General features: G+C 38.9%; 1 protein-coding gene across 3 annotated transcripts in view; it reads left to right on the forward strand.

Moving 5' to 3' along the window:
• The window catches only part of glcci1b (glucocorticoid induced 1b), a 56,380-nt gene that overhangs the window by 26,376 nt on the left and 7,934 nt on the right, over window positions 1-22,070 (forward strand). The window contains exons 4-9 of one of the 3 annotated variants that reach the window (XM_030157293.1): window positions 41-130; window positions 7,370-7,495; window positions 10,488-10,625; window positions 13,850-14,033; window positions 17,686-17,806; window positions 18,092-18,435. In XM_030157293.1, the coding sequence (XP_030013153.1) occupies window positions 41-130; window positions 7,370-7,495; window positions 10,488-10,625; window positions 13,850-14,033; window positions 17,686-17,806; window positions 18,092-18,428 (996 nt within the window). In that variant the 3' untranslated portion in view covers window positions 18,429-18,435. Of the gene's footprint in view, window positions 1-40; window positions 131-7,369; window positions 7,496-10,487; window positions 10,626-13,849; window positions 14,034-17,685; window positions 17,807-18,091; window positions 22,046-22,070 lie in introns of those variants that run through there. The other 2 variants (XM_030157294.1, XM_030157292.1) reach the window with 2 other exon arrangements.

Raw genomic sequence — 22,070 nt, forward strand, 5'->3', positions numbered from 1 at the left:
GAATGTAGTCATGTGTTTCATGTGTGTTTGTGTGTTCCAGACTCCAGGCCTCTGGATTGATGAGTGTGCAGAACAGGGAAGTCCTCACCAGCGGTCAGCCTCATGGGGCAGTGCAGACCACCTCAAAGAGGTAGCTTCACACAAATTAACCTTTGTCTTGCCAAATCACAGCCCTTTATTGTAGTAAGTGGTACAGATGGCAGTTTAAAAGGAATGCATTCAACTCATTGTGGCATAGTTCAATGTCAGATGTGCTGGTCTGCCTTTAAATATTCACATATCCACTTTATAAAACGTGTTTTTGTCATTTCTAAGGTTCATTCCATTCACTCAAAGTGTGTTTTATTTGTCAGGGTCTGAGGTCAGCCTAAATATTATGCTCCTTAACATTGGTTTCCACTTCTGTCTATTTGCTTGGCTTGGTGGCCAACCAGTAGACCACATATAGCTATTAGGTCTGCAGCTCCCCACACCACAGTCTAAATTTAAACATGTGCTCCCCTCTGTCTCCTACTCGGCTGTACCATCACATCTCATTATGGCCTGTTGTTTTTGAGTGACAATACACCAGCTCCTCTCAAGGTTGAACCGGCCATATTGTTCCCTCATCAGTGGCCACCGAGTGAATGGAGTCCAGATAACTTATGTTCCTCAAAAGCCTTACAGACGGCCTTGAAACATGATACACATTCACTGACTTTTTTCCAGTTGGAACACATGAAAAGTTCCAAAAAATTTATGGCACACAGATGTCTTGGGTTTTTGTCAGTGCTATCTGGAAGGAATATCATTCAGAATATTTTTACCAACTAGGATTTACACTAGGTCAATTTGGTCACTCGTATACAGCTGAATACAACTATTACCTGACCTGTGTTTTAAATAATTATTGAGCGAAATCATAGGTTGTGTGTTACTGCCTTTGTACACATAACTGGATCCTAATGTGTCAGTTTTATTTTATTATTTATTTTATTAAACTTTTGTTGAAAAAGAAATGACTATAGCTTATTGGCACTTTTTTATTAATAAACTGTTTCCCGACAACAGAGATTAAACTAGGCGACAGTGCTGGGCTATATGATCAACAATCTGGATTAAAGAGTGTTATGGAGTTTTCACAATATATTACGCAATTGTTTTTTTGCATAGGTGGATCTTTGTATAGGTTAGTGACTTGTGCTAATCCCACAAATATCATCATGCACAGTAGGGCTGTGCAATTAATCGAAATTCAATTACGATTTCGATTATTACACGCAACAATTACAAAAATTATGTAATCGAGAAAAAACGATTATTAATTTTGAGTTGTTTAATTCACGTGCACGCAAACTACCATGAGCTGCTCTGCCCCGCCCCCCTCTAAGCTACTGCTGCCTGCTAGCCGACAGGTCCACCCTAAGAGGAAAGTTGTACCTAGCGGTCTGGAAAAATAGCAGGAGAATCGCAGCAGAAGTGCTTGGTAAACAAAAAAGGCAAGTCAAATTCAATTGTATGGAATCACTCTGGGTTTGATGAAGAGCAAAAACCCATTATGTGCAAAAAGTGTTTCGTAGTTGTGTCCGCACCGACCGGTAACACAGCAAACCTTTTAACCATCTAAAGTTTAACCACCGTGACCTTTATCATAATCTTATGAAAAACTAAAACACATAAAAAAAAAAACTCCGTCTACAACTTCGTCCGCAATGCAATCTTCAGTCTCCGAATCTCTTCACGCTGCAACTCCTGTATTAACCTAACCCTAACCTGTATAACCCTAACGTACGTATTCTAGATGGCTGATGTATACAGAAGACCTTAACTGAAACCTCACGGCACGCCACTGAATTTACTATGTTTCATACTACACTGAACATACTTGAATTTATAATTTGCACTTTACGTGAGTTTTTTTTTTTTATTGCTCCAGTTCTATGGCAAGTCTAGAGCAGTTTAATTCCAGTGCACTATTTGTTTACAAAAGGAAACATACTTGAATTTACAGTATACTTATTTGCATTCAAAGATTTTTTTGTTTCGTACAAAAGTGAACATACTTTGTTTTAATGGTTAAAAGCTTTATTTATATTTAAAGAGTATATCTTACATTGTTTTGCAAGAAAAAAATAAACAACTTTAAGGTTAACAAATAATCGTTTTTAATAATCGTGATTTCAATTATTGCTAAAATAATCGTGATTATTTTTTTTTTCTATAATCGAGCAGCCCTAATGTACAGTAGGTAATTAAACTTTTGATTAATAGGATTTGTTGACTACACAAAATGATAAAATTTACAAGAGAAGTCATATTCATGAAACAGCATTCATTGTGCATCAATTTTAACATCACTTCTGCCTCAAAAAGAGGGAACATGTCATGTAAATGGATTGTTGCTATGTTTATGATGCAGTAACAATTCATTATTTTGCTATAAAGTCTGGTTGAGGGGTACACAAGGTAATATGGGGCTAATCTCAATCCATTTGACACAGAGCCCTGTAGGGCTTCTAGTGGTAAACAATATTTTACAAATTATTGCCCACTGTAGCATTATAGCTGTATATAGCATAGGAAATTAAAACAGGTATACCAGCTTGTCTAGTATGACAGAGCATTAACAAACTGAAAAGATTAAAGTACATGATGCTAATGTCATGTGGGTTTTGGTTTGATACTCCACCCATCACCTGTCTTCCAATCACCAAGTCAGTAGCCTTTCAGCATCCAGGTTGCCAGTTCCTACTGAGCTGCAGCTGGAAAATTTCTGATCATAAATGCCTGACGTTAATAAACCTAAAAGGCCTCTTATTATTCCCAAATATGTTGTGACAAAGTGAGAAACAAAACAAGGATATGTATAGGAGATGCTTTTGAAGCATGGAGATGACTGAAAGCAGAGAAAAATTTGAAGACTGACGCCGGCTCTCCCTTAGTCTGACCACCTGGTAAGAACTACTGAGGGCCGGGGCCACGGTCTCTTCACCTGGTCCCAGACCGTCGGTGTCTTTTCCCGGGGCTGGGCTGTGGTCTCTTCTCCTGGCCCTGGTGAAGAGACTTCCGGTCCGGGACTGGTGAAGAGACTGAGTACCTGTGTAGGACTTGTTGCTTGCTATGGTAGCTCCTTGTAGTACAGTGTTTTCTGTGGAAGTGACCTCTTCATGTAGCAGTGTGTAATCCGAAAGGGAGGGGGGGGGGGTATGTGTGGTTCGGCCAGGGGGGCAGGGTGGGGGTGAGGGGGCGCATCCGTAGTTCGGCCGGGGGTGGGGGGGTCACCCAGTTTCTTATAATACTATGCGGGGGGGTGCGGTAGCAATCCATGCCGCTTGTACTTCACGGACGTAAAAGTAAAGCTTAAGGCTCATTTACCTTTTCCCTATCTCCTGAATCTTCACAAACTTTCATTTGAGTGGGCAGGGCATTTGTCCTGGCCTATTATATATTATACTTATGTATAATAAGTCTGGTGATGATTTTTTTTTGTATGAAATTTATGGTGTGGTGGCAAGGATTAGTGGAAATGTTAGTAGGAGACACTCATGCTGGATCTGGCAACCCCTGGTCTGGGGGGAGGTGGAGAGGATACCACACTCTACAGCAGTGGTCCCCAACCTTTTTTTGTACTACAGATCAGTTTCATGCATGAAAATTTTCCGCAGACTGGGTAGACGTGCGGGGGTTCCAATAACAAAAAGCTTTGTCAGTCCAGAGCATGTGATCTGAAACACTTACACTGTATATCAGGCAATTACAATGATTCTGCAGTATAATATCAACTTGCCCTAATGCAGAATCAGTCAGAACCCTGGACTTGTTTCCCTGCAAGTCGACGGTCCCATCTGGGGGTGATGGGAGACACACACTCCAATTGTGTTCCATATATCCAGTCTACTACTTGGTAATTCATCATTGCAGAAAACCCAGCCACACAAAGATAAGAAGTTGGAAATGGAAGAAGGACTTTCAGGGCTTTTGTGGCAATATCCGCGTATTCTGCTTTGACTTTAATCCAGAATGCGAAGACGTTTGAAGTTGCCTCAAACATGGATTGATGTGCCGGAGCAGTTTTGAGGCGCTTGTGTTGTGATGAACTTAGGCAGGAATCATGATACTTCCTTCTAAATGCAGCTTTGTGCTTGCAGGCAGTCTGTGACCCTTCTGCAGCCTCATTGTTTCCTCGTTTCTTCCCGAAAAAGTTCTCCAATTAATTTTGTTTTTGGCTCATTTCTTAAGCTTGTGTTACTACTGATTCATCAGTGGTTGTGAGGCGAGGGCAGAAACGGTTGGTTTTCAAAATAAAATCTCCGCAAGACTAGTGGAAAAAATTGCTTTAACATTAACCACAATTTTTTTTCTTTACGGCCCAGTACCAAATGATCCACGGACCAGTACTGGTCCAGGGACCGGGGGTTGGGGACCACTGCTCTACAGTATTTTGAATGGGATTGCAGTACCAGTTTTGGCCACAATCCTACATATGGTACCTTAAACCAGAACCAGCTACTGGAGGATAGTACCTTTTATGCCAACATGAATGGAAAATTATATTTCATTTCTGAAATTAAGGGCTTCTGAATCCCCCTACATTATAATTATGTTTTAGTAGAATACAATAGAGCCAAAAATGATCATCTTTTTACTTTCATTATTTTTTAGAATAAGTTGTTAGTTATTTATCTACAGAGGAAGCAGTTTACTGTTCACAAGTTCTTTCACGTTTCTATAATAACTCTGAATAACTGACTTTTATTCTTTACAGTGACATCCAGTGTAATGATGTATTACCGTCACATACTATGTTTCCAGAATTAATATATCCATAACTAAAGAGATCCACATGGACAAAAACAAATACTGGTTCAGCCTCTGTGTTTTTTTTTTTTTTTTTTTTTTATTTCTTTGTTTTTTTGCAGCCGCACAGGGGAGGATGGTACACATTTGAGTGCAAACTGCAACTTCACTGTTAGATGTTACTAAATATCTCACACCTGACCTAAATGTTTGACTTGCCTATATTACAAAAAGTTGTTTTGCAGTGCTTTGCTTGACTAAAACTGAAAACACAACATGAAATTCTAAAATAAATGTTCTGTCTTCTTTTACTTGTCCCTTTTATAACCCTACTCTGTACATGCACTGAAGGTGTAGCTAGTAAAACTATAATGTAAAACATTCCACGGCACACCTGCTGCACAACGTTCTGACATGTAACAAAGTGTTGTTATGCTGAGGTGTTAAGAGACTGTAAAGCAAAGTTTTTGTGTAAATGTCCCAAGGTATAAGTTTATCTTAAGGCTAATGTTAACCCTGCTCCCTAGACACATACGTTTGGAAAATGAGACATGAATATGTGTGTAGAAATACAGAAATTATATTGACATATCTGTGATTATGTAAGGCCAAAATAAGAATACAAAGGTAGGTCAGGGAGTGCTGTAATGTGCTTCGAATGGCACAAGCAGGATTTACTTTTCAGTTTTGTAATCACGTGGCTGGACTTTGGTTACACTTTCACCATTTGGTCACACATGAAGCCACAGGTTTCATTGCACACCAATCTGAATTTATTTATTCTGTTGATTTGTTCACCTGGGAAGAGTTCAGGCTTGAATTGTGGGTGTGTGGGATGGATGCTGGGACACAGTGATGAATCATTTTCCTGCTACAGAATGGTGCAGTGTCATTAAGCCTGTGTACACGTGTAAATGTAGCCACTGTAACTGGGCCTGTCACAAAATGTTACTCTGTTGTAGCAGATACAGTCCTGCAGCAGTGGTCTGCACAATCGATATCACAGCACAGCCAGGAAAAAGCTCTCTTTGTCATCCTCTGAGATTACACTGGGATTGCCTGGACTTGTCATTATCGACTCTTGCGGTCACTCATTGAATGTAGTGAAGTGCCTTCTGTAACCTCTGTGATTACATGTTTGGGAGGACATCTATTAACAGAGCCAGTCTCTTTGTTGACTGTGTTGCCAGGATTACAAGATCAGCACTGAAGACCACACCTTTCTCTGCATAGTCAAACTATGGCTGTTAAGTTCACAAAGGGTATCCTGTTTTTAGACTCATACTGGCCTACATGAAGAAACACCCACTGACTTAACTTGTTTCATCATTACAAATATGTGCTCACGATATCAGTTGATGGAATTATTATACGTAGGTGCAGTATACTGCTTCTGCAAACGGCTGTTAAAGGTTAGATGGTTGACTTTATTAATCTGAATAGAAGTACATCATCGCAACAGTCAGGGACACTGAAGTAGAATAGTGCTTTTTTAAAAATGATTGGGGGGGGCTCATGGTGCCACAAAAAAGAAAATGAAATTTTAATGGAAGATAATAAGGCCTGAAAATGTTTGTCTGGGAAGAAATTAACATTTTGCTGAATAACTGCAGAACCATTATTGCAAGATATTCAAATCCAACTTTTACAAACTTGTCCAACTGATTTCAACTTAATGTTACAAATTTGATGTCAAATGGTTCTTTGGACACATTTTGATTTTGTGCTTTTTTGGGAAGTACATAACTGTGATGTTTGATAGGGTAGTGTCTTGTTTTTTTAATAAAGCCCAGTTTTAGGTGCATTTATTTATAACAAATTATATAAATAATATTTTAGAGAGTACACTATTTGATATTTTCTATCTATGCATTAAAAGTGAAAAAAAAACAACAACAAAAAACATATCCTATTATAATTAGCAATATTATGCATGCTATGCTGCTTTCAGTAGCCCACACTGACCTACCATAAACCACAAATATTTCAGGAGGAGCTGATTCATGCATAACATTGGGAAAAACACTTTGACTCTCTACACTGTGTTTAGTTAGCAGTTAGTGTTTCTATTTACCCATATTTCTGCTGGAACAGGGCTTATCTTTAGCCCTGTGTTGCCGTCCTTCCCTTCATGAAATTTCAAAATGTGTATCTTTGGCTACAAAAGACCTTGGACTATCCTAATCTTATATGTAGCTGATGCACACAATGGCCTTAAATTCTTTTGATCATATTGTGCAAAATTTCTCTACACACACAACATGTATGCAGCCATTTCTCTAATGTCCATAAGTTAATGATGTGTTGGGGTTGGAACCAAGACTTACCGCTGCTGAATGTGGTCCAAACTTGTTTGAAGTCTGTCACAGATAAAATCTGAGAACAGGTGAGATTGACACACAGCATTCAGATCATTGTAGGAAGTCAGTAGCCCTGTACGACTGTTGTTAGACATATTTTATGGAATCAGTGATTTTTAGGTCAGCATTTAATTGTAGAAGCAAACTCACTCATCTGCTCTGGTATTGTTTTGACTGTGGCACTGTCGTGAATACTTGGTCATTGGTAATATGGTGTGTGTTTTTCCTTCCAGCAGATTGCCAAACTGAGACTGCAACTGCAGCGCAGCAAACAAGTCAGCCGGCAGAGCAAAGACAGAGAGCAGAGCTCACTGCAGTTACTGCAACAGGCGCCAAACGGCACCGCATGCCACCCTCAGGTGAGTTCTCTTTGTCCTTTGAGTGAGTCATCAGCATGCTCTTCTCAGATGAACACATTCTCTGACTGGTGACGCAACACACTACCCTGACAGCACCAATATGATAAGGTAGCTTAGAAGCCACAAAGAAACAGATGGTACCCAAACAGAGATTTTAAGATGGGACGAATGAATGGCAATAAAGCTAAATAAAGCTGCAATCCAAAATACTCACTTAACAACTGACTTACAGTGGTGTGAAAAAGTGTTTGCCCCTTCCTTATGTTGTTTGCTTGTTTGTCACACTTAAATGTTTCAGATCATCAAACAAATTTAAATATTAGATAAAGAGAACACAAAATCCAGTTTTTAAATGAAGGTGTTTATTATTAAAGGAAAAAAAAAAATCCAAACCTATATATGAAAGTGGAACCTAATAACTGGTTGGGCCACCCTTAGCAGCAAAAACTGCAGTCAAGCATTTGCTATAACTGGCAATGAGTCTTTTACAGTGCTTTGGAGGAATTTCGGCCCATTCATCTTTGCAGAATTGTTGGAATTCGGCCACATTAGAGGGTTTGAGCATAACTGCCTTTTTAATGTCATGCCACAGCATCTCGATTGGATTCAGGTGGACTAGGCCACTCCAAAGTCTTCATTTTGTTTTTCTTAAGCCATTCAGAGATGGACTTGCTGGTGTGTTTGGGATCATTGTCCTGCTGCAGAACCCAAGTGCGCTTCCAGGTCCTGAAGCAGCAAAACAGCCCCAGACCATCACACTACCACTGCCATATTCTACTGCTGATATGATGTTCCTTGTCTGAAATGCTGTGTTACTTTCACACCAGATGTAATGGGACACACACCTTCCAAAAAGTTCAACCTTTTGTCTCATCAGTCCACAGCGTATTTTCCCAAACTCTTGGGGATCATCAAGATATTTTCTGGCAAAACTGAGACAAGCCTTTATGTTCTTTTTGCTCAGTGGTTATTGTCTTGGAACTCTGCCATGCAGGCCATTTTTGCCTAGTCTTTTATGGTGGAGTCATTAACACTGACCTTAATTGAGGCAAGTGAGGCCTGCAGTTCTTTGGATGTTGGTGTAAGGTCCTTCGTGACCTCTTGGATGAGTAGTTTTGGTCGACTGGCCACTCCTGGGAAGGTTCACCACTGTTCCATGTTTTCGCCGTTTGTGGATAATGGCTCTCACTGTGGTTTGCTTGAGTCCCAAAGCTTTAGAAATGGCTTAATAACCTTTTCCAGACTGATAGATCTCAGTTACTTTGTTTCTCATTTGTTCCTGAAATTCTTTGGATCGCAGCAAGATGTCTAGCTTTTCAGAATCTTTTGATTTACTTCACTTTGTCAGGCAGGTCCTATTTAAGGGTGTATTCACACCTGGAAAGTCATTTGGTCTGCTTATTTCATTTGGATCGAATGCAGACAGTTTTTTCATTTGGGTCAGATTGCATTCTCATTGGACTTTTTGCTAGTGGACCAAAATTTGTAAACAGAAGCACGTATGTGACAAACTGGGCTGGCATTGGACAAAAAAGTCGGGAGCAGGGTGAATCAGAGACAGCAGGTGTTGATGAAAACAAACGTGGAGGTCCTACGTGCAGTTATCGTTTTTGGAATACGTATTCTATTTTTAGTTACATAAATTTATGAAAATAATGTTAGCTGTCAAGAACAGCTCATTAGGTGCCAGTTTTGTAATATGGGCATCTGACCAAATGTCAATGAGAAATTCAATCTCCTAATTGCTCCACTTCTGTCCAAGACTCATGGCTGCTGCTGCTGCTGCTATTAGCTCTGACTACCCATGCGGCTCGGCTACTTCCAGCAGCTATGGTGGCCCGTCAAGCACAAGAAAATGCATGGTTCATTGGTTTGTTTTGGCTTGAGGCCGGTTATATTCACACCAGAAGGGAACCAGCCCAGAGCCCGTTTGGAAGCGGACAGAGACCACCTCTTCTAGACGGTCTCAGTTTGTCACTCAGGTTCATGTGGGTGGGAATTTCTTTTCCCTTAACAACAAACACCTTCATTTAACAACTGTATTTTGTGTTTACTTGTTATCTTTTTTTAATATTCAAATTTGTTTGATGATCTGAAACATTAAAGTGTGACACATATGCAAAAAAATAAGAAATCAGGAAGGGGACAAACAGTTTTTCACACCACTATATGTGCAACATCCCATTATTCAAAGTGAACAAGGTGGAAAATGTTTGGCTGTTGTATCATGCAGTAGTTATTTCTACTTGTATAAGTAATGCAGCAAATAAATGAAGAATATCTAAATATCTATTATATACTTTAGTCAGTGTTATTTTTTGTTCTATTTAAAAATACAAAAAAGACAAAGATAAATAAAATATTGTACAGGAAGAGGCAGAAGACCTCGACCCGAAACACACCAAAATTTGCAGTTTTAGCAAATGCAGAATTCTGTTTTTCTAATCTTGAGTAAAAGGTTTGCAAAGGTTGATCATAATCCAAGTGTACAGTGTTGTGTGTCTTCCAGTATTTGACTGAGTAGCTGTGGTTAATGAATCCTCATCTGACCAGTTGTGTCAGAGGTGAGGAGGGGGGACATGTCTGGGCATGCCCTGCTCTGTCCCAGTCTGAAGTTCATTCATTAACACAAGTGCAGCAACTGTACACCTCTACCACTGTGGGAAAATGAATACAAATGGTGAAATGCAATGACCTGCACTGAGCTTAGAGTTTTGTTTGTGCTCATGTCTGTTCATCATGACATTTAATTCCACTTCAGCAACATGTATTTAAATGGAACGCCTCTTCACCCATGAAATGTCTCCTGAAACTGGATAGACCACATTTCCATACCTTAAAAAGATCTTCTTGGAGTCTGTGACATAGTATTAAGGACATTTTTTGACTGTCCAGTTGGTGTTAGTCATCTTTGGTTTGTGGTTCAAGAAGGATATGCATTGTGTACATATTATTTTCGACATACAATATTTTCTTTGCTCTGTCCTTGCAGCACAAGGGAACACCATCAGCACTGTCGACAATCCCTGTGCCAAAATCCCTCATCTGCAGAGTGCCAAGCAGTGTGGAGGGCATCAACCACGAGCTAGAAAATGTGTTTATCAGAGAGGACTGGGAGCAGGGCATACAGGTAGGGCTATGTACACACATAGCTGAAGAATTGAATACCATTGCTTCAGTACAGGTACAGATACTTGAGTACAAAACAGACTGTGGTAAAAGTTGTGATTTTACTTACTGCAGTAAAGTCCAGACTCTGATATGTCTTTGAAATGTAAAAATCAAAAGTAGGTCTCTGAAGGACATAGAGATGTGGGTGGAAAGTGAACTGAACCTCATGTCATGTTAGTAAAATGTGAAGACTGTTATACTGTTGGAACTTCAAATCACATCAAAACAACTAACTGAAAACATCATGTGCATCAGTTTTTCTTCTTTTCGATAATGTAAGACAATCAAAATAACGGGTCAGTGGAGAATGAAATATTGATATTTATGATGAAATTTGGGGACTAAAAGTAAAATATCAGAAGAATAAGCGCATAAGTAATATAAGAGAAAACTTAAGTACAGCAATGAAGTGTTGCACTGTATCTACTCCTGCTGAAGATTTAGAACACTGAAATAATCTAGAAAGTAAATGCTCCAACTGCTAACACTAGCTTGAACTGTACTGTATATGTGTCAATAAAATAGTGGTACATCGGGTATAAAACCCTGTGCTAACAAAAAATCAATGTAGTGAACTTAAACATTAACCTTGATCGATAGCCTGCTGTGACTGTAGCGTAATGTACATGAAAACTTCCACATTGTTGAATCACCTTCTACCACACATAATAGAGGGTAAGCGTTTACGTCACTCCCCCCGGCCACGCCCCTCTAAATCAGACTGAGTGGCTAAACCAACCTTGCTCAACATGGCGGAGTGTAGCAGTAAACATAGCAAGGCCGTGAAAAATGTGGAATATGGATTGAAATTAAGGACAGTAGGACTCAACGTTGATCCGTATGAGCTACCAAAGAACAATTGGTCTATGATGATCCATCTGCTTCTCTTATCTTTGGCTTTTGGTAACCTGTAAAACGATAACTCCGACTGCTTTTCAAACCTGTTCGTACAATCAGTTGCACAATAGCTCTTCCCCATTTTTAAAAAATATTGTTCTTAAGTTTAGACGGTGTTGAAGCCAACCCTGCCACTCACCACCCTCTTTCTGCCACTCAGTGACAGAGATTTCCGCTAGCTGTGAGGTCTCCATATCCAAACTTTCCACAAAATTTAATCAGTGTTTCATCTGGGACCCACTGTCTACCCCCTGTGTGTGTGCTGCATTGCTCACATGCATATGTTCATACTAGAGCTGCAGCAATCGATTATTTCTGTAGTTGATTAATCTATTGATTATTTTCTTAGATTTGATTAAACAGTTATTTGAATAGATGAAAAAATAGTGAAAATGTGAAAAAGACATTTTGGAAAATAACGTGTCCTTTATTCCAGAACCAGCTGAAACAACAACCACGAAACGTATAAAAGTATGTAAAAAAAAAAAAAAAAAAAAAAAAAAAATCTATATAGAAATGACAATAACGGTATAGAACTATAAATATGTATAGATATAAACAACAACAAACAAGTCAAATGTCATCTACAAAAATATGTGCACTGCAGTCTTCAAACACGTTTGGATCCAACTCACTAACAACTTAAGGTGGAACTAACATACAACTAAAAAAATACAAGACAAAAATTTGTAATGTTTGTGTGAAAGCTTAAAAGTTTAAATGAGTAAGTGATGGTTCCAATGTAGTAAAGTGAACATATAGACGTTTTTTGCCTTTTTGTCCTCGTCTCTTCTGAGCTACGCTCCAACTTGTTTGTGTTGATCCTGGTGTCATGTGCATCACAATAAGTGTCCGTATGAAACACAACAGTGGAACCGATGTTTAAGGGCAGGAAAATTAAATCAAATCAAATTTTATTTATTATAGATGGTAAATGGTCAGCACTTATATAGCACTTTTCCACACTTTTATGGTGCCCAAAATCGCTTAACAAAGCCTCACATTTACCCTTTCACGCACACACTCATACACCAATAGCACCAAGTTATCTCATGAGACTTTAAATTTAGAGTTGGTCTAAACCAAAAAAGGGATTTTGTCTCAAGGGACTTCCTGGTTAAATAAAGGTTAAATAAAAAAGTAAAACACTTAGTGACAGTGGCGAGGAAAAACTTCCTTTAACAGGCAGAAACCTGGTGGATGGATGTCTGCCTTCACCAGTTGGGGTTAAAGAGAGAGGGGTAGAGGAAGAGAAACAAGAGATTGGGGGCAGGGGGAGAAATGTAAGGAATGAATTAAGGAAATTGTAACCAAATAATTTTTTTAATTAATTCGAGTTGGTTGCTCGATTCAGCTCCAGTGTTGGTCATGCAAAATGTTGCTGGGAATATGTTAATTTGATTATCAGCACAGCTATTCTATTTTAACCTATGAACTCCGTACCTCACATGTATAAATTAGGCATCTCTATTGTCTAAATGCTGCTCTGCAGCACTTACCATGCAGCTCATATGCTCCTTTGATGCAGCTGGTGTGGCTGCTCTAATCTATTAACGTGAAAGGAAATCAACAGCTATCATGACCGCCAGCACTAGCACATTCAAAGCCTTACTAAGAGCTCTTCATCAAACCATGGTAACACTGAACCACAGTTATTTAATGTTTTTGAATGCTGTGGATGACAGTAAGTCAGTATAGATAGAATAAGTGACCTGAAAAGTCACTTGAAGCACCGTACAGTGAACAGTCACACTGTAACTGACACAAAACAGTCTCAGTCAGGCTAAATTTATTCACTTAGCGGAGCTGTAAATCTTGGGTGATGTGGAGTAGTAAACCTAGCCTAAAGCTCCTCTCGGAGAAAGTCATACATGCTGGATTTACACACACACACACACACACACACACACACCTACACACACACACACACACACACACACACACATGCACACACACAGAGTATAGATTTACAGCCTGCTGTGTACCCAGCCCTGTTTTCAGCTCTCCCATTTGAATGAGCTGTGCCAAAGCAGAACGCCCTGCACATCACACCCTTCATCCTGTGTCAAGTATTACCATCTGCTGTGTGTTCTAAACAGACACACAAACCCACCAGAGGCCTTTCTGTTCCACTCTGTCTTTGTCTTTATTATGAGCAGGTAATCCAGTGTGTTATACAGAGATGCTTAAACACTTTGTCTGTGTTTTCTGAGGTCATGTGTCCTGAGTGCTGGGTGTTGAGTGTGGGACCTGCAACATCACTGTAACTACCTCTTCCATCCACAGACCATGGATGTTTTGGATGGCCGGCGTGCCCCCTTCCCTCCTCATCGCTACAGCGGGGAAACCCGTGATACAGACACCCAGGCCCCCTCTAGTGGAGAGTCCACCCCCTCTCCCCACCCATGCAGCCCGGACCACCTCTGTTCCCATGATGGAAGCCCCTGCTCTGCAGAGGAAATAGATAAAGGTACTATCGATTATTAAGCCTTTTGAGCCAGTGTCAACAATCTTTACATTATTCTACAAGGAATAAGTTTGATTATTGTCAGTTTTGTATGTAACTGTGAAATTCATGCCTGGTTTGTTTAATTTAAGTAAAGAAAGTTATATTGTTTAGGGCCTTTTCTCACTTGAAAGTGTGAACCAGGGTTTGTATTTTTGTTCCATTGTATACACTTGATTCAGATAGTTTTGGTGTCTTGTTAAAGTTTGTGAACACGCGACTACGATGTGATCATCTGTGTGGGTTACATTATCCTTAACTTGATATCGACTGGAGTGTAGACAGAACTGACAATTCACCAGTATCTGGTTGACAGAAGAAAAAATCTATGAGCAGATCAATTTCATTGCAACTGTAAGTACTTTGTAAAATACCGCTGCTGGAGTTTCCTTAGAAACTCCAGATGGAAATATCAGATGGCTCTGATATTTTGGAATATTCTCGGTTTCTTACCCTCACTGAAAATATCTTCAAAGTTTGTTTCATGTTAATTTCTATTGGACTCCATTTCTAATTAACTTCTGTCTCACTTGTTACAAACAGTTTCTACTCGAAGTAATTTTTGGTCTTTGTCTCAAGAGTAAATGTGCTCAGAAGAAATGACAAAACCTGTACACATGATTGATCAGGTGACTGATCGATCTTCCCAGATAATCTGATAGTGATAACATATCAGGTCCAACATGTAGATTGATGAAGAGGCTGAATTATTCCTCTGTCTCATCTGTGAAAAAAGACATCACAGCCTTTTTAGATGGAAAACACAAGGGTCTCCCTTCTCTATTTTATTCATGTGTAACACAGCTTACAGTGCTGCCTGCTGGTGACGCAGTGTAGCCTTGAATATTTGCTCCAAACCAGTTTATGGAAACACACATAATTAGTGTTTTCATCTGTGGGGATTTTCAAAACGTTGGCTTCATATTGGTTTGACATTTTTTGAAACACAGCTACTGTCTCCTTACACAGTGTGTTGCTGTGGTCCATTTTTACTTTGTTATCCAGCAAGGTTGTACAAAACTCAATTAAATTCTTAAATTTGAATTTGAATTGATATTGCAAACAAGACTTGGAATTGCAATTCTGATTCCGATTCGAAAGTAGAATTGAAGTTTCATGAAATTCAAAGAAATACATGATATATAATTAAAGTGTATTTAACAATGAAGCTTTACAGTATATACTACATATGATTACAGCATGAATTTCATACAGGTATTATTGTATGGACCTAATGTTTCATTCATTTCATTCATTCATTTCATTTTATTCATTCATTCCAATCTAAATGATTGGAAAGGAGCAGGATGAAGAAAACTTATACCTGCCCCTTTCTTGAAACATCTGGTTACATCAGATACGTTGCCATTACAGTCATTAGACTAAACAGTTTACTTGATAGTCTATGCAAATAAAATAAATCCAACATCCATAAGTTGAATTATGTCATTACATGCTTTTATAAAGCTTCTCTGTTCCTTCCCTATACAAACTCATAAACTGAAAAATATTTGTACAGCTCTTCTCTTCCACTGCCAAAGAATTCCACACCCTGACACCCACAACTGAAATACACGTTTTTTTCACATTAGTCCGTACCCTTTGCTGTTTAAAATTAAACCTCCTTCTATGTTCTTCATCCTGTGATACTAAAACAAATAATCTCTGCAAATTTGCAGGCAAAAGTCCGTTTCTCGCTCTAAACACAATCAGCAATGTCCTTAATTCAGCCAATTCTTTAAATTCTTTATAATGTACACAATTATAGTAATTATCCCTTTTTTAACCACAAATGAACATTAAAAACATACTCTATAAAACAGATAATTAATATTGTATTAACTTTCAAATTGTGGAAGATGATCGGACAGTACTTCATTTCCTAGAATACCTTGCTGTATCCAAGTCTTCAAAATGGTTGTGCAAACATTTCGAACATTTTGTTTGGTGAACACTCTAGTGAAATACGCTAATAGAGGGCCTGTTGAGGAACTGTTGACATTAGATGCAACAATGTGTCGTTGTAAGGTACTTTAATAAATGGTAATTGCATTTACCAAAACATTGTTTCACTTGATTACTTTGAAATGAAGATATTCCCTTCAACATTAAGGGAATATATGCTGAATGTTAGTGTCTGTCCTTCTATTCAGAAGAAAAATGTGTGTTAAAAGTATCACATTCGCACTGATATGTGATAAGAATGAATTCCTCTGAATTGCAATGAATTCAGTTCCACTTCCTGTAATTCCAATTCAAATTCAATTCATTGAATTGAATTAAATCTTGAAATTCTGAATTTTGTACAACCCTGTTATCCAGCCTTCACATCCTCTATTTCACAGGTGTCAAACATGCGGCCCGGGGGCCAAATCTGGCCCGCCAAAGGGTCCAATCCGGCCCGTAGGATGAACTTGTGAAATGCAAAAATTACACTGAAGTTGTTAACAATCAATAGTGAAAAAATCATTTTATTTCAGGTTCCATACATGCACATATAAACCAATTAGATCTCAATTGGTTCAGACCAGAAAAATACTGTCATAATAAGCTATAAATAATGACAACTGCAGATTTTATCTTTGTTTTAGTGTAAAAAAAAAGTAAAATTACATGAAAATGTTTTACATAAACTATCCTTTTACAAATAAATGTGAATAACCTGAAGAAATATGAACAATGTGAAATGTTTTGAGGAAAGTAAATGCAATTTTATCAATACTATGTGTGTTTGTAATTGTAATGTAAGTTGTAATGCACATGTGTAAATGATAAACTGAAAAACTGATGCACAACATTGTTAAAACTGCACTTGTTTTTCTTCAGACATTTCAAGTTGTTGACGTTATTCAGATTTTTAAGGAAACGATGTAGATATAAACATTAACATAATGTAATTTTACTTTTTTCACTGGTATTATTTTACTGGTCTGGCCCACTTGAGTTTATATTGGGGTGAATGTGGCCCCTGAACTAAAATTAGTTTTACACCCCTGCTCTATTTGGTCTGAAAGTCTGACCATCCAGAAATATTTTTAAACTTGAAAGGAACGGTTCAGTTTAATCTTGAACAAGATTACCTCTTCTTCACCATATACACCATACCTGATATGCTGGTATGACATGTTGTAAATTGTATGATCTGTTTTTGTATTCTTACTGTTAATAACTACTCCTTTTAAAAATATGTTATTGGAAATACTGTAAATAATACTCTCTTTTTTTAGGACTATATATGGCTCTTTATGTAAATTTGGAACTTGTTTCTTTGTTTTATTTTTACTGTTTTAGCTGCCTGTTATACTGCCAGGTCGTCATTGTAAATGAGAACCGGTTGTCTATCGGCCTACCTGGTTAAGCAAATAAAACAGAGTAGTATAGCAATCTTCTCCTGACACTGGTTTTTCTTATTAATATTTCATACCACTTCCAAAACTGAGGATGTTAAAATACAGAAAGGCCATAACACACAAGGGAACTTTTTTTTTAGCCAAGGGGCAAGAAAGAACAGCAGAAAGAGTGTTATCATCAGTAACTGAAAAGTCTTTACATGTGTGAAGGGTTTCCTGTGTTGGTTCATCTTAACACATTGTGTTCTTGTTCGCTGTGTTTTCAGACGGTGTGTGTAGTTCTCCTCTCCCAAAATTTGCCACTTCTCCAAAACCGAATAACAGCTACATGTTTAAACGTGAACCTCCAGAGGGCTGTGAGAGAGTCAAAGTGTTTGAAGAGCTGGTGTAAGTATGTTTTGTTTCCCTTTTGGAGTTCTGTCAGAATTTTAAAATGTACTCACATGTGTGGTTTGAAGTGCAACAAGATTAAAAAAAAAACAAAGTGGATATGTTTTGCCATTTCATGGACCCTAATAGTACAAAGTTAACAAGCTTCTTTGCATCAAGGGCGGCAGGCGTGAGGGCAGAGTGTCTGTACGATCAGCTGTTGGATGTAATCAGATCAGTTGTATAAACAGGAGAGGATGAAAGGGAAAACAAACTGAGCTGAGTCTCCTCTTCTTCTTTCAGGTCTCGCAAATCAAAAGGCTTCCCTCTCTTCTCGTGCCCTGACAAAAACAAGGTGAACTTCATTCCCCAGGGCTCGGCCTTCTGCCCCGTGAAACTCCTCTGCTCCTCCATCTTCTCCCCGGTTCCCATGTCTTCCTGCTCCTCTGCCACCCTCAGTCTCCACGGCAACAGCAGCCCAGGGCTTCAGCTGACACAGAGTCTGCCCACTGCACCACCACTACCCCCTTTGCCGGCCTCGGCCGACCAGATCATAAACACAGAAAACAGCACAGAGAGCCAGAGCCCCGATGCAGAGGTCGGGAAAAGCGCCTCAGCACAAGAACTCTATACCAGCTAGTCCTCAGGTATTCACGACCACACCACTTAGAGATACAGCCTTTCAACTAGTCAAGCGGGATGGTCTAAGAACAAACAAAAAAGAGAAAAAAATATCCTTGCACTCCATTAATTTTAACGTTAGCCAGCATGAGGTCCCCAAGGTCTGGAAATGACGAACACCCTGCAGAAAAAAGGTACCAGCATGAGCATTACTGCGTAGTCATCCTGCTCTTCACACTGTTGATAAACTCTGATGTTCAATGATAAAACTTGATTGTGTGGGAACATTTAGAGTTCATGAAGGTGCATTGTATGAGGTACTTATTCATGGTCAGTCTATTACCTGCTGTAGAACAGACAGCACTGCCCCATTTTGGAAAAGCACCACTACTGCTGGTGGAAACATTACATAGCCAGACTTCTGGACTTGAAATAACAGCCTGGACTGCATTTTAGGCTATAGAGGAGCATGATTATTTTAATACAGAGGATAAGGGATCATTCATAACATGTGGAAACACAGGCACCAGGTGTGAGCAGCTGCACTTGGAGCTGGACACAGGATTGGATCATCAAAAAATGTTAATGTCACATTGTGCTCTGTATTACACAGGAAAGTGTTGTTTGATGACAAGATATTGTGAATATGCACTTAAACTAATGCAGATTTTTTATGGTGGTTGCTACCCTCTCCACATGTGCCAGCAGTCCTGTCTGCCTCTCCAAAATGGTGCAGTATTGATGAGGATTTACTGTAGAAATCCCCCGATTATGTACAAGCAGCTCACACATCCACACTTCATGAACTCTCTGTAATGAATGTTGACCTTGGGCATATCCTCCCTTTACTCATCACTAACCTTTCTGGACTATGACAGCACCCGTAACAGAAACAGCTTGGCTTTCCTTTGCAGAAGATAGAAATGACTGCTCAGATGATAGCATTATGTAGTGCCAGCAGTTTTATCCAGATTAAATTATAAAGGAACAAATCCATAACTGAACAGTGCTATCAGAGCAACACATTCTACTCGTGTAATCTAACCATCATAGTAGCTGTTGACTGTTGAGCGAGCTAACCTCTATAAGCTTTACAACAGGAAGAAGTGCTTGCTTGATATTTTTACTTATGGGGATGTCTTACAGTGAGGATACAACACCCACGCTAACCACAGCCTTTGCACTTGTTAAGACCTGGCTCTGTAGTCGAACAGGCCGGGGCCTATTTTTTCAGCTATTTTATCTCACTGTTGATGTGAAACCAGCAGTGGCCTGAGTGCAGACTCCACCTAACAGGCTCTCAAGTTAACATGTGGGTCTGCATCAAACTCAGCTCATAGGGAAATGCAAAAAAAAAATCACCTGTTCTACTCATTGACCAAATAAGTGATGGCAAAGAAAGCACACAGCTCCCCCATTGCCTTGTTTTACTGTCCCACTCCCCTCAACAATAACTCAGGTCATGTGAATGTACTCGCTCTTGGACAATGTTGCCTTTCCCCAGTGTTTGACTTTCCTTTCCCCATTCTAGGAATACATTCCGAATGCTCACACAAACTTTTTTTTTTTTTCAGTTTTCTCCTGTAGAGGGAGGTTGTAAAAGACAGAATCAATCTATAGGTCTCACAACTCGTGACAGACTACTTTTCACATTGACCCATTCTGGGTTAGAGTTTCAGGTGCTACGACGCATTCCAGAGACCACAACGGTCAATCCTTGTGTAAATGGAATTAGCTGCATAAGCTCCGCCCTCCCAAATTTGACACAAGTGTTATGCAGTCTGTTTCACCCCTTTTGTGAAATGTGTACCAAAGCTAAATTGTATAGACCATATTCGCATGGCCATTTTCCTCTGATGTGTGAAGCACAAATGCTGTCACTTAAGTCTTATAAACATTGGCAAAAGGCCATCATCAGCTGATGAGAAACTGAAAAGACAATGGAAACTGATAATCTGGGGAGACACTGGACAAAATGCCACAAAGGTACACAAAACTGATAATCATTTGTCTGAACAACTAACATTAGCATTGAGCAACATCTTGGTTAATGTTAGCATTTGATATGAAAAGAAAGATGTAAGTGAATTGTAAAATATCTGTTTTGCTGTCTTTCTATCCGCATGAAGACCTGCTTGCAAGGCACTTCAGAGCTTGGTGGTCAGGATCAGTGTATCACATTACACACTAAAGAACCGCCTGCACCAACAACTGTAACATCATGAACATCCACAGAGCTCACATTAAAGAAAAGACAAAGACGGCCATTCATCCACATTTCTGCATACAAAAGTAAATGTTACACAAAAAATATTTCAAGACAAAATGTTGCAACAAACGGTGCTGTTCAAAAAAGCGACGCTCACTGACTGCACTTCATACTTCACTGCTTGATAATTTAATTGTGTCCTGAGTGGGTTTTTTTGTCCTTTATTCTTTTATTCACATTATCAATGAGAGCTACATTCAGTGACATGTTGTGCTAAAGTGAGCTGAGCTGAATGAGCTGAACATGACATGCACTGGAAATCTAGATGCATTCTGATTGGCTGTTGGTGTTTCTGTCCATCTGAAAGTGACCCTGACTACATTGTTCTGTTGATGTCATTGTGGTGTGAACTCCAACATCTATTGAGTTGGAACGACTTTAAAGTTGTCTGACTCAAAAAGATACTTCCTTTTACACTGCAAAGGTGATCACATCCAGTCTGTTTGTCTTCCAGCCTTAAATAGCTGTTAATCCTTTTCATATGACACAGCACTGCCAGATGATTAGGGTACTGAGGACGTGGAAGGATGCTGATGTGAACTTATGTCACATGTGTTTATCAGTAGTCAATGTTGATCAAATATCCTGGTATTCTTTGACATACTGTCATTATCCATTGTCTTCAGTTGCTTACCAGTTGGGAATCAGGGACATATTGCCTATGTTTTTGTCCAATGTTAATACAGTAAAATAATGAATATAATAATAATGAACACGATATCAGAGGTAAATGATGTCCATCTGAATCTGGTCCATTGGGACTCAGATTGTTAATGTGGGTTAGGTTTCATTTAGAAACACTTTATCAACACATTGAGACACTGGTTCATAGATCAGGCCTAAGATGTTAACTCAGATAATCACATTTTTGTAATTTTTTTAAAAATTTATTAGTATTATTTTTTTTAATTTAAAACCAATCTTTGAGTTAAAATAATCAGAACCTGAAGTGTGCAATGAATTTTTGTTTTAAGTACACTAACACTTATTGTGTGACTGTTTGGGTCCAAACTGATAAAAGTAACTGCCCAAACTTAACCTGCACAGTCAGTCTGCCAAGGACACATGAAAAGGAAAAATATAAAATAAGAGGCAGAACAGAAGATGAGGAGAATCAGGTGAATGAATTCCAAACACAGTATGAACAATACTTGAGACACATTCCACAATATTAAGCTGAAATCTTTTGTTCTGCTTGCAGCTCCATGAGTTCAGATCATACTAATTCCAATTATTCATATGCTCATCGTGTGGTGCAGTTCAAAGAAAAGATTGCCACGTTTGGCAACAATGATTTAGTTCTCCTGTGTATTACGCATTCTTACGTAGATCATGTGTGTTTTTTCAATAAAGAAAAAAAAAGCCTCTTTTTGCAGTTGTGGTCTTTTTCAA

The sequence above is a fragment of the Sphaeramia orbicularis genome, chromosome 16 (assembly GCF_902148855.1).
Source record: "Sphaeramia orbicularis chromosome 16, fSphaOr1.1, whole genome shotgun sequence".
In the NCBI taxonomy this organism is placed as follows: domain Eukaryota; kingdom Metazoa; phylum Chordata; class Actinopteri; order Kurtiformes; family Apogonidae; genus Sphaeramia; species Sphaeramia orbicularis.